At 42.9% G+C, this 16,257-nt stretch overlaps 1 protein-coding gene across 2 annotated transcripts in view; it reads left to right on the forward strand.

The window, feature by feature from the left end:
• Positions 1 to 16,257, forward strand: part of CYRIA (CYFIP related Rac1 interactor A) — a 103,101-nt gene that overhangs the window by 62,180 nt on the left and 24,664 nt on the right. For both annotated transcript variants that reach the window (XM_045286864.1, XM_004696047.2), the window contains exon 3: positions 2,742 to 2,821. In XM_045286864.1, coding sequence (XP_045142799.1) covers positions 2,752 to 2,821 — 70 coding nt within the window. In that variant the 5' untranslated portion in view covers positions 2,742 to 2,751. The remainder of the gene's footprint in view (positions 1 to 2,741; positions 2,822 to 16,257) is intronic.

A 16,257-nucleotide genomic window follows, 5' to 3' on the forward strand; every position in this document is an offset into this window, starting at 1 on the left:
CCATCTCAACTTGAAGATGGATAACAGTGTCGGAGTGGTATTCAACCTTTCAATCAGGTCACGGCCTGATGGTAACTCCTTGTGGGCATGGCCTTCTCATATGGAGAGTCCTGGAGACCTCCCCTTCTGTCTCTCTGCCTTCACCTTCCTGCTCTGGGGTCTCTCTGAGACCTGAGAGAACCGTGTGATGCTGTAATGCTTCCACTGCCATTGGATCTACGAGACTTTCTCTCCCCCAACACACACACACACACACACACACACACACACACACACACACACACACCAGCCTGTGATCGTCCAGCATTCTGCATCATTGCATGTGGTGATGTGAGTCTGAAGAGGGACTTACAGCCTAGTATCAGACTTATGGACTTGAGTTGCACTGGGCTGGGATGTTTGCTTGATATAAAACTACTTGATATAACGCTCCCTCTCTTACACGTATAGGAGTGTCACTGGATTTGTTTCTCTAGTCAACCTGGCCTCAAAACAAATACATGCCACATTTTGCCAACAGTGTGTAGTTCTGGCCGAGCTTGTTGTGGTTAGATGCTTCCCAGTCAATTTCGACTCACAGAGACTCTACCCAACAGTGTAGAACTGCCCCAGATGGTTTTGTTGGCTGTTGTCTTTATGGAAACAGGCCCATCTCTTACAGGCACCCTAGGGAGGTTCAGAGTGCCCACCTTGTGGTTAGCAGGTGGCCACTTAACAGTTGCACTGCAGGGCTCTTTCTGATACAGTATATCTCTTCAAGGTCCCGAGCACAAAGACCACTATCTCATAAGGAAAATAGTCGACTATTCAGATCATTCGAATTGACCTGACATTGAACGACATTGAACGGAGTTTTTCCTGACATTGAACGAAGCATCTTCTTATTCCTCATTGGTCCTAGTTCTCCTCTCTAGAGACATGTAACAGCTTATTTAACCCGTCATCCATAGGATGATTCTAAGTATTTGAAAGGAGTTGACGATAATCATCATGGTTGATAGAAATGTTGGCCTTCGTCATCATCACCAATAGTAATACAGTAGCACAGACTACTGTTGCCTGAGCAATCCCTCGAAGTCTGTGTTAAGCACTTCGCATCTTTTGCTCCCAAATCCTCACAACTCCTTGATGAAGCAGACACACTTCAAAAATGCGTCTTGCAGATGAGGAAACGTGATGATAGAGATGAAGGAGTTTTCCCTAGAGAGCCTGGAGAGCTCACCGGAAGCAGAACAGGATTGAAATGAAATTGTCCCAGAAGAGGGACCCTACGCAGTCTCCTCTAGGGGAAGGATAGTGAGCCCTGTCTTGATTCTCAGGATGACGGCAGCAGGCCTAAGAACTGAGAGGAGATTCTTACAGGAGGCTTTTTGCAGGAGAAATCTAGGATCCACCACCTTCTGCACCACAACTGTTCCATATGTATTCTCCTGCACAAGGACATCCTTGGAGTAAACTATTTTTTCACCAGGTCTTAATTTCACCAGTTAAAAATTCTACCGACATCTACAGACAGCCAGGCATCATGTGCATAGGAAACTGCAGCTCAGAAGTCCCCATTCACTGGTCTCCTGAGTCTTCAAGCTGATCCTTCACAAACTGAGATAACTCAGTCAGGAGAGGTCACTTACTGTAGAGTTAGGAACAGCGCTCACCATCTATCAGCTGCTTCATGAATATGCATTGAATGAATCAGTGGAGGAATGGTTGCCCTCCACAGTGTAATTTTCAGAGCTGAGAATGGCAGAAATGTTGCTGGCTACTTCAGTAGTCACTACAATATGTTTCATTGTAAATTTGCATTCGTCATTGTAAATTATATTTATATTTCTCTGTTGATTTGACATCTTGAAGACTTCTTAAGTTACAGTTTTATTGAGAATAGCATTTTTGATATTATGTATATGTATTTTTTGGGTGCATGAGTATCTAGTATAATTTCCATGGAAATGTCAGATTATAAAAACCTCTGAATTACAACAGTGGGAAGTCCAGTCTTCTATGTAGGAGGCTCAGGAACTATGAATCTCTATTTCCTAAATTCTCTGCCTCAGGAACTTGAAGGGAAAAAATAGTGGCATTCTTGTTCTTATAGATTGTGACATAATATGTTTCCATAACAATGGAAAAGAAACAGGGTAAAGCTGAAATATGAGGTTTAAAGAAACAATGGATTTGTGAAGAGGAAAAGCAGGTCATAGAGTAAAAGTGAGGGAATATATATTTAAGTATCAAAGCCCGGTCTTCTATAACTAAAATGCATGACTCTTTAAATAGAAAGCCCTTTGGTTAATTCTGTATGGTGAAAAATAATCTGTCCCAAGGCTTCAAGTACACAGCACTTCACAGACACCAGTTTAGGAAGAGGTGGCTGAATTATTATTTATTCTGCAGTACAGAGATGCTTTCTATTGGTATTTAGCAGTTATAAGGACCCAGGGAAGGGGCTCTGGTGGTGTAATGGGGTTAAACTTTGGGCCGCTAACCTCAAGATCAGCAGTTTGAAACCACCAGCTGCTACAAGAGTAAATGATGAGGCTTTCGACTCCCATAAAGATTTGCCGTCCAGAAAACGCCCAAGCGCAGTTCTAGTCTGTCCTATAGGGTCACTCACTGTGGGTCAAAATCCACTGCATGTCAGTGAGTTTGTTTAAAAAGGTCAAAGGGTCGCCATGCAAGTTTGTCAAATCTGTCTTTTTATTCCATGCTGATGCTATTTGGTTTTCTGTTGCATTTCCTAGGTTTGCTGGAATGGGGAACCTGCTCAAAGTCCTTACCAGGGAAATCGAAAACTATCCACATTTTTTTCTGGATTTTGAAAGTAAGTTCCTAAAATCAAAAGACCACAATGGAAAGGTTACACTTTCCTCAGAACTTGTGAATAAGGAAGTTATAGCAGTGATTTTATATGATGTTTAAACCAAATTCAACTGTTCTTTGGGACGATTTATTTCGGAGTTTCATCAAAGTTCATGTTTCTTTTTTTTAATTCTTACTGTTTTAGAAACTCAGTTGCTCAAATGTGTTCATTGTTTTCTCTTATTTGTGAGTCTCACTGCAAAGTCATCATCATATGTGTTTCCTAATAATGTTTATATCGCGTCTCAGAGAAAAACAACAAATACAGCAACATCTAAGATTAATGTACAACAAGTAACACTAGAAGTGAATGTAAGAGTAATCAAATAGAGCAATTAGTTTGCAGGTAATGTAGGTTTTTAGCATCTCCATCTCTTCATTATATACTATTTGCACAATGATACTCATTTTTTATCTGAAAGATTATATTTCCTTATTCAAAATTTTATTTTTTCCCCCTTAAGAATAAAATGGCTTAGGATTCAGAATGGAATAAATACCAAGATGGTTTCTTATCTTGTTCATTTTATTAATTGAATCCATTTATAAATAAGTGGCACAATCATTGGCAATCACCCTAAACGTAGGCTTTCACCTTCACTCTTAAATGCCACCCTCTGTAAAAATCATAATTCCAAATCACAGCAACAGGTACATATTTTTTTTTTGTATTTATCATTGGTTTCTAAAGCATTTTATCCAGGTTTTCAAAAGATAATAATGGAACTTCCATACGTGTAGATTAAGCATCCTAGCAGAGATTTTATAAATAAATGCCAAGGTACACTTATGCAGAAGAAGTAAGCTCCCTAAAGGTATCTTGTAGTGTTTTTTGGTTTGCTGAAAATAATTGTGTAAAATCAAAATGTGGCCCCAAATATCATGTATTCTGAAAAAATCCTAAACCTCGATGCCTCTCACTGTATGATAGCTCACTTCTCATATGACTCAAGATGTGGTTTCTGCTGCTACTTTTTTTGTTGTGAAGGTTGTCCGGTAAGGGTTGGACAGCTGACCACAAGGTCGGTGATTCAAACCCACCAGCTTCGCTCAGAAAGAGGAGGCTCTCTGCTCGTGTAAAACTTTACAAAGCCACAGCAACTTCATGCAGGGTCACTGTAAACTGGGATCGACGTGACGGCAGTGAATTCTAGCTCTTGTTTCTGTGGGGTTTGGTTTAGTTTGGTTTAGTAAGGAATCCAATTTGGAACTCAAGAGGCAGATTGATTTGAAACTCCAAATGGACTGTGTGTTTCTACTGGATTCATTCTCGGCTATGCATCAGTATTAGTCTAGATACTTTGGAGAAACAAATCCATAGCAACTCATGTATAAGAGAGAGTTTTATGTAAAGAAAATGTGCATCACGAAAACATCCCAACCCAATGCTGCCCAAGCCCACAAGTCCAACATTAACCCATTAACCCAACACCAGTCCACAAAGTCTTCCACCTCACAAAACAGAGGCAATGATGCCGACTGCAGGAGAAAGCTGAGTCAGTGAACGAACAAGCATCTCAGCACTAGCAGGGGTCTCCACACGGCTGCTCCAGCACCCAGGGCTGCATCGGGATAGGTCCATGTAGCTTCTCCTTGGGGATGTCTTGTAGGAAGTCAATCTTGCAAGCTGAAGCAGGGAACTGCTAAGGCAGCTGCACCCGGTGCAACCATCACAAAACAAGAGACCCGAGAACTACAAAGGCGAGGCTTCACCACCCATTTATCCCTCCGCCTTTCAATTAGGCCCACATTTGATTATCGGCCAGGTTGTCACAATTAACTAACTCAGCATCTAAAATAAATCCTGTTGCTATTATTGTTTTAAACATGACGATCTGTTAGTAACTTTAATTTTTATTTGTTTTACAACATGATTCCTCTTATCCCACAGTCTTACATTTACTATTTCTACTTCTCATTTGTCTCTTCCATTTCGTGCTCTTAAGCATCAGTGTGTGGCCAGAATGCTGTTAAAGGACTCTTTGCTCACAGGATAAGTCAACAACGAGGGAGATGACACCTTTGTTCTGTTTCTGGAAGCCACATGTTGCTGTGCATGCTGTCGAGGACTGACCCGAATTCGGTAGCCCTTATGTGGCAAATCAGCTGTGCTTGGATTTGTGGCGCTCCATGTTTGACCAAGGGCGGTAGTTGAGTTCTTTGCTACATCTGATTTTAAAAAACTGTGGCGTGGAAAAAGTAAACTCTTCAGAAATTTAAGAAGTAATTTTCAAAAGTGCTCTCCTCCAGGTTTCAGAGGCAAGGGCCCAGGGAATTCATTCCCCCTAAAATAGGTTGGAATCGCTAGAAAGGAGTCTGGGATTGGAATATAGTCCTTCCATCCTTGAACCAGAGGCCTCTGATTTGTTCAGCCTTGCACTTGGATAGTCTATCAACATTTTAACTAAAGAAAGGTCGTGGTGGCTGGCTTACTTATCCCATACTGTTATCACAGAAATACCATAAGAAAATAACTTAACAAGCAGAAATTTATTCTCGGCTGAATTCAAGGGAAGACTCTCTCTAATGTTGCCATAGAGCAAGGGTGGGGAACATCCCACCCATGGGCTTTATAAAAGCCCGCAAATTTGTCAATATCAGCTAACATCTCCCATCTCATTAAAGAGAAGCCATTCCAGCCATCATATTAAGGATGAATTACTTAAATGTTTGACCAAACATAAGATGTTAATTTTTAAGCGGATAATTTGTTATGGCCTACAAATGACGTTATAAGCATCCAAGAGGCCCTTGGTAGAAAACAGGTTCCCCACCACTACTCTACAGGAAGGTCTTTGTCTCCTCTCAACACCTGTGGGCATGACATCCCTGGCAGATCTCCTTGGGTCTTGACAGAATCTTGCCTGGGTCTTGAGGAGCCCTTGTAGCGTAGTGGTTATGACACGCTGCTTGCGCTCCTAACCAAAAGGTCAGCGGTTAGAAACTGCCAGCTGCTCCACTGGAGAAAGATGAGGCTTTCTACTCCCCTGAACAGTTACAATCTCAGAGACTCTCAGAGGGAGTGCTGCCCTATCCAGTGGGGTAGATGTGAGTTGGAAATGACTTGATGGCAATGAGCTTGAGGTTTACCATGTAGGACCCAAAAGACATGTCCACAGACATGTTCTACTCATCACTCTTCTTGCTCCCTGCTCTGCTCCTATGTCTACGCTTTCTAATCTCAAGATAAATTGATTTAAAATACAACTTAATCCTGTAGATTTCATCCTGTTTCATTCACATAATTATCACTAATCTTGCCTGATTGACATCATAGAGTTTGGAATTTGCAACATATAAGATAATGACAGTAAAACACTAACTGGAGTCCTGTTGACACACATTTTGATGGACACAATTCAATCCACAACAGTGACAAAAAGGAAGGTTTCATGATCTGGAATTTCAACAATGATCAGCAGCGCCAAAACTTGTAAAGATATGTTATAATCTACAGGTGTGATTTTTTTTTTCTTGAGACAGAAATGTGAACTGGATTCCATGTCTGGTGATTCATTACTAAGACTGGAGGTAGAGCATTTAAGGAAAACACAAATTAACAAAATATGTGAAATCCTGCTTATTTCCTTATCGATCCCAAAGAGTAGAGTAACTTTCTTTCACAAAGGGAGAGATGGAAACTTTGAGAAGGTCAATTACTGGGCTGTGTCACACACGGATCAATTAGGGGAACCGAGATGGGAATGCACATCTCTTTGGATTTCCTCTCCCTCCTGCTTCTCCTCCCTTAAGTGCCTGTCATCAGCACCTTCCTGGAAGTGCCCCAGCCCTCATTCTATCTCCAAAGAGCAGGTGATGTCTTAGTTGTATCCAAATTAAGACATTCACAACCAAAAGTTAATTGGATCATCTTTGTCTTCAAGAAAGTCGAATCATGGCCTCAGAGGGTAAAAAGTCAAATCAATCACGGCCTGAAAGAATAGGGAAGATGGGTGGTGCGTATGATTTTCCCTTGAGTCTGTAGTTTGCAGCTTACTCTGTTAAGAAGCAAACCTAAGCAGTGCCATCAGAGTTGAACAGGAGCCAAATGAAACCACTGTCCAGTATGGAATGTGACAGAGGCACTCAGCTCAAGGCAAAGTAGGATAAGGGACATCAGACAGGCACATCCTGGCGTGTGAGAAAAGAAGGAGAGAGTACACGTGTGCTTTCTGGAATTGGAGGGTTACAGAAGGTGTCAGGCAATCTTGTTGCCAGAGGTAGCGTTCGGAATAGACTTTCAATGATGAGTAAGATTTCTCTAGACACAGACAGGGAGGGACATTTTCAAAGAGGGGGAAACAGTGTGATCCAAGAGTTTGAATCTCATGAACATGTCTGAAGAACAGCAAGCAGTTGGTTCTAGATGGAGTATGAAATACTGGTTGAAAGGAAATGCGGGAGGAACTGGAAAGCTGGCCTGGGATAGCTCATGCCAGGTATGGATCCAGGCTGAGAAGCTCAAGGCTAGAGGTCTATCGGTGGGGTCCTCTCCAAAAAGAATCCCTGAAATCCCAGATGGAACGAGGGAGTGTCGGCACGAACCCAGCAGATTGGGACGTTAGAAGTGCTTGTATTTAAAGGGAGTAGCAGGAGAGCATCCAAGGGTCACTGTAGACTCTCTCGTGAGTGAAGAGGGACACTTAAATGGAGATTTCTAACGATGGGCCTGTTTCGTAATCCCACATTTAGTTGCATGTTGACCACTGGCCATTGTGCACGGAGTGAGCCTCAGGGATAAATGAAGTAACGGAGTGTGCGGCCTAGCGAGCTCAAGAAGGAGGAGCTATAAACAGATTGAAATGATGCTGAGCAGTGAAGGACTTCATACTTTAAAACGAGGATAGCTGACTGACGAGTGAGCTATCCAAGCACTGTTTACCACAGACAGAACAGTTTCAGGTTTTATTGTTTCGAGTAAAGTGCCTGGATTGCAAAGAGTTAAGGAGTAAGGGGTGGTGGGAGGAAGGAAGGCTGCACAGCATGTTGGAACGACTTAAATGAACTTGGCATCTCTGTGTTGACTGTTGAATATTCTTTTTGAAGTTGGTGATGGGATATAATTGAACTGGGTCAAATAGATATAATTAAGCTGGGTCAAAGACCTAATAGAAAATTAGACACATCTGTCCTTAGGTTTTCCATAGATCTAATTTAAATTCTTGCCTGACCTCTGTACAGTTTCAAACTTTATGCTCACATTTCTATACAATCACTTAGCCTCTTTGTAACTTTTTTCCCCATCATACTAGTATTTTTCTTTCTGCCTCCTCCCCATGCCCCGTTTTCATTTTGAAAACTGAGAGATAGAAGAATAAAAAATTGATATAACCACCAAATCTTTCCAGATGGGTGGTTTTAAGGGCAGTGAATGGGGACAAGTGTGTGTGAAGTTTTGCGTTATGATTTCTCCACCAAGTCTACCCATGCTCACTGTCACTCAGTCAATACCAACTCATAGGGCCCTTACGGAGCAGAGGAGAACTGTCCCATCGGTTTGCTGAGCCTACACATCTGGAAGGGAACTTAAAGCTCCATATTTCTCCCTCAGAGGGACTGGTGCATTTGAACTGCTCATTTTGTGATTAGCACCTGAATGCTGAACCCATGGTGTCACCAGGGCTGCTTCAGACGACATCCCAAGTGGACAGCAGGAATCCCCTTCCAGCGAAGTTGTCCCCATGATTCCTGAACACTTGGCAAATGTTTTTTTTTTCCTTTAAAAAAAATTTTTTTTTAAAAAGATAATTGCCTCGACATAACACAGACATTGGAATTCAGTGGTTTGTCCCTGAAATCTTCTTCTTCTCAAAAAGTGATCAGTCTGATGTGAGAAACAAAATTAATTACTTCTTTCAAGTCAGGTACCAGCCCACTATAGTAATTGGAGGAAGGGAGGTAAACCAGACAATCGTTCAGAGTTCAAAGATCCAGAGCTGAAATCTTCAGAATTCACCCCAGAGCACCTCTCTTCATTCTTGTTCCTGTGTTTCCCTCGCCAACGAGGGGATGTGGAAGCAGCAGTAAATCAGGCTTATCACATCCCTGCACGGGCCTTGCCTGCCTGTCTTCCTTGGAAGGGAGGATCTCAAAGAGTGGTAGAAGATTCAGTAATTAAAATCTATGCCAATGTTTCAAAAGAGCTCTGGTGTTTCTTGTTTTGTGTTCAACTAGAAAAGGATTTGAACTATCACACTATTCCTTTGGACTCTGAACAGACATTTTAGCTTTAAAAATATATGCAACAGATGTCCAATGAGTGCTTCAAAACATGGTCAGCATCATTAGCCATGGCAGAAAGGCAAACAGAAACCGCTCGGCAATGCCTCTTCCCTTCCATTGCGCTGGCTATCAGCATAAAGCTAGGTACTAACAAATTTGGTGAGGATGTGCAGAAATCAGAGTTCTTATACTCGGCTGATGGGAATGTAAAACAGTCTTGCAGTACCCCAAAAGGTTAAGCCTAGACTTATTATATGACCCAGGGGTGGTGGGAGGTTATATATTCAATAGAAATGAAAACATATGTCCACACAAACCTTGAATGGTACATAAATGGTAATGGCAGCCTTCTCTGTAGTAGTCAAAAAGTCAACAACCTCATGCTCATCAACTGATGAAGGGATATCTGAACAATGGAATATTATTCACAATTTAAAACATGCTGTACTGGTACATGCTACGACATGGATGAAAGCATTCTAAGTGGAAGAAGCCAGGCACCTAAACCATATGACTGCATTGATAGAAATGGGTCAGAGAAGCAAATCTATAGAAACTAACTTTAGATTTGTGTCTGTCTAGACTTGGAGGGCTGCGGGAAATGGGGAGTGATGGCTCATGGGTACATGCTTCTTTTGAGGGTAGGAAAGCTATCAAACGACTGTCGTGAGATTTGCACAACAGATATACTAAAGAAATACTCGATTGCAATCTTTACGTGCGTCAATGATCTGGCATCAGATTTTCACCTGAACAAGCTGTGAGAAATCAAAGATTCCTTGGTAAAATCCATTTTCTTGCTCCTGGATGTTTGCTTACACTTTTCCGTCTGCCCAGTGTAGACTATAAGTCTCATCTTGGCTTGACTCCTAAACTTTAAGCATTTCTTTTGAGAAGCGTAATAGAAATGTACTGATCTTCATTGTCGACTTCCATTAGATATGACTACTGTTTAGATTCATGTGGGGGCCCCGGCAGTGTAGTGGGTTGCTCGTTGGACTTCAAGGACAGCGATTTGAAACCACCAGCCTCTCCAAGGGAGAAAGATGGGGGGCTTTCTGCTCTGGTAATGAGCTGCAGGCTCAGAAACGCACAGGCGCAATTCTGTTCGGTCCTGTTGTGTCTCTCAGAGTTGGAATCGATTCGATTTGGATAGCAGTGAGTGAGTTATATTCATTTTGTTCATTCTGTCAAGACTCACAATTTTCCATTCATCCAGAAAGCTCCCACATGCCCCAAGCAACCTGCCACCATCCTCTCCGACAGAGTCATTCAAGCAATGGCTCCCAATCAAGTTACTAATGTGTCAGCCCCCGAACCCTAAGAACCACCTCCTGTACTAGAACATACAGAATCTTGAATGGTGCTTATTATCATTGTTAATCATAGAATATATGTAACAAATATAGTTGTAAGTATTTTAAAGACAATCTTTTAAAATGATATGGATACTCACAACAAAATTGTTTCATAAAATCTTCCTCCTTTAAATTGCAACATTATTAGCGACTGACTGCATGATGGACCGCATTCCTAGTCCCAAAGAGGAAGAGGAGGGAGGCCTGGTTGGGTGGGGTGGAGCAAAGGCATGCAGAGAACGTTGGAAGAATGTTACTTCTTCTTCAAGCAGTACTCAGTATGGGACCACAAAGATGGAAGCTTGCTCAACAGATGAGACAAGGGCGCAGGCAAGAGAGAAGTCTTTGGCTGTTAGAACATATAGCCCTCATCGGACGAGCCAGTAGATGGCCAGGTTCTAGAGGGGTACAAACTGCTTGTTGGAATGTTGAGGCACAGAAATGGTTTTCTTATAAGGCAAATCTATTTTATGAGCATAATGACACCAAGAACAATAAGGCCGGGATATTAAGAAAGAAACTGTAAAACTTGCAGATCATGGTACGCTCAGTTAGGCCCTAAACATTTGGACAGTCACCTTTCTGTACTTCAGGCTCCTCCTCTGTACAATAAGGGAGGGACCCATTGCTTTGACACACCAGCTGGGATTTGTCTGTTAGTTCAACCCCTTCCTGCTGCTGCTGCTCGCTGCTTTCATCCGGTCTGGTCTCTTCGGCTCAGCTTGTTCAGAGGAGAGGAGGTCATGCTGGGAGAGGAGAGAGGAGGGAAATAAAGGCTGTGTTTTGATCTTAGGTCCTCACTTTACTAATGAGAAAAACAGACCAGCCTAGGGAAATGATTTACTTCAGGTAACCCAGACGTTCAGTCACAAGGACTCCGTGAAGGTATAGCACTGTTTCAAGAGCCTTCTTAGTCTGTGACGCCGACATCCTCATTAGAACTCAACCAGGTAGAGGGCAGAGGGAGCTTCTCTTCTCTTACTGAGAACCAGGGTGAGGTGCAGAAAGATGAATTTGCCTGCCCCAAGGCCTAACAGGCAGCGAGTAGCTGAGCTGGGGAGAGGCCTCAGTTCTTCCAACTCCCCTCCTTGGCCACCCTCCTCCGTTATGGTGCCACAGGGATTCCGCTGCATGTGCTAAAGGAGACAGCCTGTCAAGTCCCGTAATCCTCCCAGCGAGCGCCTTTCAGTGTCCCCCGTCAGCTGGCTCCGTCCGAGAGGTCTCTGCACTCCATTGCCGAATGACTGATGTCCCTGGGAAAATAAATATGTCATCCCAGTCACACTTAGATTTTCAGTGGGCCTTTGCAATTTTATGTTGTTTCTGTAAGCAGTTGATATTTTGCTATAAATCGTTACCATTTCACATACCCAAATGTTAATAATAGATAGTTATTTATATGTCTTGGTTTATCCTGAAGGGAAGATGGGTTGGAGGAGTGAGAACAGGACGAGCTGTAGATTTAATTTATGGTTTTGACAAATACCTCTCGCAGTACCTTCCTTCTGTGTTTATTCAATGGCCTTTGGGGTGCTGAGATCGCTATATATCCTGTGGATGAAATGCCAGAGCTCCCTTCTAAGCTAAAGATATCTCCAAATAAATTGTGTTCTCTGCACACACATTATCTTAGGCGAATTTGGTCTTGAGCCTCTGTCAAATTTTGCATGGAGTCCGCAATAAGCTGTTAGGAGGGAGTGTGTATGTTCCTGGAGTGCTTCAAGATCCTGTGAGCCCTTGGCTGAGCTACAAAGAGAAGAGCCCTTTGATGTCACAGCCCTTCTCCTGGGTGAGCCCTGGGTAGCTGTGCCCTGGGCTACATTCCCCTAAGTCATTCCTGACAAAGCCCAATACACCAGTCCTCTCCATTAGCAGGTGGGATGCTGAACACTCTGCTTTAAACCATTATCATTACAGTCCACAGGGAAACCCTCCAATCTACTCTGGGGGGCATCACCATGTTGGCAGATTATTTTCACCACCACCAGCTAATGGAGTCAGGGCTGGGAGGGGGGAATGTATCCCCTGTGAACAAAATTAATCCTATATAACGAACACAATTGATAAATGAGTATTTGTTTCCATTAAAATGTGGGCATTTTGTATTTAGTGGGTTCTTGACAATAAATATATGTGTGCAAGGTCATGGTATAGCTGACACCCTGTTACAGTTTCTGCAATAGCAAGTCCAAAACAGGGGTTTAAATCATTGCCTGGGTAATGGCCTGGATAGGCTTGTTCCAGGGCTCCTGGAAGTATTGGTTTCTGAAATTGCCTGTGTAAATCACGGGGACTTTCCACAGCTCCACTGCGAGACAATCGTAGCCCCCGCTTTGTGTAACCACTCTCCTCCATTTCGGTGAAATCATTAGTGATGATTAGCATTTAGAATGTTTGTCTTAGAAGAAACAACAGCAGCCACACACGTTCATTGGCCAAGGCTGAAAACAAAGACCTGTCACTATCGGTCAGAAAAGCCATGTGTATTGTATTTGTGTGCCTGTCTTGTTGGAAAGGTCCATCTTTGTGTAAACATACAGAAAAATGAAATCCATGGTTTGATGTTTACTAAGCATAGGTGTTAGACGGTTGCCAAGTGGTTAAATAGAGGGATTTCCTGACCTGTGCTTCAGAGGCTCTGGACCCCTCCTTCAGTAACTGGAAACACAGTACATTTTACAAACACAGACACCAATTGAATCCAAAAATAGAAGATGCAAAAGTATGGACGACAAAGCTTCCTGACGGGATATTCTATGAAAATAAAATGATAAGAGCATTAGGATTCAAAGAGTGAGCTTAGTGCAGACTCCCACCAGTCAGATGAAATGCAGACTGGATGTGTATGCGGACACTTCCAGAAGACCCTAAAGTCCCCACGAAATAATGGGTCATGTAAGCACATGAGTCCCACTGAAGGTGACTAGTCCATGTGCCTGTAGGTAAAGGCATACCTCTGAGTGGTAACCAGGAGAGCTGTAGCCATCCAAAACAAAAACATGTAGAGGAAGAGGCTGAGGAGAAGCTCTACCAGTAGTTAAACCTGTATCTCTTTCACCACTTCCCACCACCCACCAATCTCTACAACAAAGTGAGTTTTTAAGTTATTAATTGAATGAGCAAACGTCTGTTGGCTCTATGGGGCCCTGAACCTAGGATGCTCTGAGTCAGAAAAGACCCAGTGGCACCTAGCAACGACAACAACAGCCTGAGGCCCTGAGGTTGTAGACCCCGTCTCGAATGATCTCAGAGTTCCATGATAGGAGGAGAAACCGCCACAAAACATATTATGAGAAGTAGATACCGTTCATACAATTATTATTCAACAAAATGTTCTTGCTCATCTATGGGTGCCAGGCACTGGGAGAGACCCTGGAAATGTAACATTCACAAGTATAACTAAAGTCCACTACCTAATGGGTAAGACTCTGCTTCATCCTGACAGCCTGGTCACTTCCATTCCATATGTAAATCATGGACAGCAATAGAAAGTCACATCAATGTTAAATGCCGCCCAAGGTGACAAGGTCATTTTATCCTCTGAAAATAGAGACTGATAGGAGAACAGACAGGTTAGAGCTTCTCTCCCATGTGTGTTTAGCCATGGAGGCTTGCAAGCCAATCGTGGTTTTATTTGAGTGCGGGGTGAACTGGAAAGAGGAGTGACTTCAGCTCCATGAGGGGGGAAAAGAGAAACAGGCTTTCTAATCAGACTAACAAATTATAGACTAAATGAGCCAACACATTTCTAAACCCAGATGAAAGAAGAAATGACAGATTGAATTTCTTCCATCTAAACCCACCTCTGTTGAACCAAGCCCCAAGAGAAACATTTTGAATATGACACTAGGAAATCTGCCAAAGGAAATAGTTTCCCAGAGAGGGAGACAGGGGCTGGAGGCTCTCATTTCCTAGCTTGCCCCGTTCCCAAGAGAGAGAGCTATTGTATTGTTGCGGATGGTCCCCACAACTCCAAACTCTGTCACCACCAGGCCCTCAGGTTACCTACCCAGGTGACCCATTGTGGTCATATAAATGTCAGTGTGGTTTCTGTTAGGAAATGGCCCTTCACCTGTGAGAAGTTAGCCTGACCGAGTACCGCTCTTAAGCCATCCTGTCAAAAACTGTTTATTTTTTGGAGAGGCACACAGTGTGTATATTGCTTTCTTCAGATGATGTCTCCTTACCATGAAGGAGCCCACATCAGAGAAGTGATAGAAATGGTTTTAGGAAAAGAGCAAAGCAAAGAAAGAAGCAAACCACTTGCCATCCAGCCAGTTGATACTCCTGGTGACCCCGTAAGTGTTAGTGTAGAACTGGACACCAGAGACTTTTATTTTTTATATACTTAAGGAAGACCTCTCTTTTTAGAAAGACTTTGACATCTCTCTTCCTTTGTGGGTAAGAACCCATTAAAATAATGCTTCGTTTTGATGTTTATTTGCTTATTTGTATTGCGTTCTAAAATCTCATCTTATAGCCCACAAAGTGTTTACTCTGTTTCGTCCAAAACATATCAGTGATGACATGCAAAGATTCAGTCAGGAGATGACCAACATCAAAAGCCGCCCTTTTCTAACCTTAAAGCACTCCCCCCCACCTCCCCCACCACATATAACTTTTTAATTATATTGAAATGGACTTAGATGCCTCTCAGAATCTTAGTTACGGACTCTAATTTGCTTTTCTTCTTGGTAAATAAATACCTTGCTAGGAAAATGTCTTTGTTTACCTTGTCCTTGTTTGATGTGCTCATCAAGAGGGGAATGGATTTGAATTCATGGAATTTGCATAATACCCCTTTTATTCCTTTGCTGAGACCCTTGCTTTGTACTTGGATCTTCTCTTCCCGGACTTGCTTCCTACTGGGAAATGACCAGCGTCTACCTGGGATTCTGGTCCAGTGGGACGCCTTCTCGTCCCAGCCTTCCCGGCTGGTGTGCTGGTGAGCTCATTTTAAGACACACGTAGCATCTTAGGAACAGTGTGGGAAAGAGGACAAGAGAGAAACTATAAGGAGGACTAATAGGGATGGTAGCAATGTTACTTACCAAATGTTCGAGGCAGACAATAGGCTGGTAGAAAAGGGTGAAGGCGTCCTAAGATTCCTTGCCATTTTTTCATGTCCCAAAGGAGACAGTGTATTGGGCCTGGCTGGGCTTTCTCTTTGTCCTGGCACCACCTCCTTCGCCACTCTTTTCTCCATGCCCGCATGGACTTCCCATGGGCATCCATCTACCCCGCTCAAATCCCACCCCTAACATGAAGCTTTTTCACTCCTCTGAGGCCATACTGCATACTCACCTTTTCCTTCTCTGAATCCCGATGCCTCTGTATGCGTATGTTCGCAAAAATAAAGAAGCTGTTCCTGAGTCGATTCCAATGCATGGTGACCCTGTGCTGTCTTAAGAGTAGAACTGGGCTCCATAGGGTTTTCCATGACTAGTTTTTCTTTTCTTTTCTAATTGCTTTATTAGGGGCTCATACAACTCTTATCACAATCCATCCACACATCAATTGTGTAAAGCACATTTGCATATTCATTGCCCTCATCATTCTCAAAACATTTGCTCTCCAACTGAGCCCCTGGCATCAGCTCCTCATTTTCCCCCCTCCCTCATGAACCCCTGATAATTTATAAATTATTATTCTGTCATCTCTTGCCCTGTCCGACATCTCCCTTCACCCGCTTTTCTGTTGTCCATCCCCCAGGCAGGAGGTCACATGTATATCCTTGTAATCGGTTCCCCCTTTCCACCCTACCCTTCCTCTGCCCTCCCAGTATTGCCACTCACACCTGGTCCTGAAGGGATCATCC

This window comes from Echinops telfairi, unplaced genomic scaffold (genome assembly GCF_000313985.2).
Source record: "Echinops telfairi isolate 266 unplaced genomic scaffold, ASM31398v2 ScPeMD7_9;HRSCAF=40, whole genome shotgun sequence".
In the NCBI taxonomy this organism is placed as follows: Eukaryota; Metazoa; Chordata; class Mammalia; order Afrosoricida; family Tenrecidae; genus Echinops; species Echinops telfairi.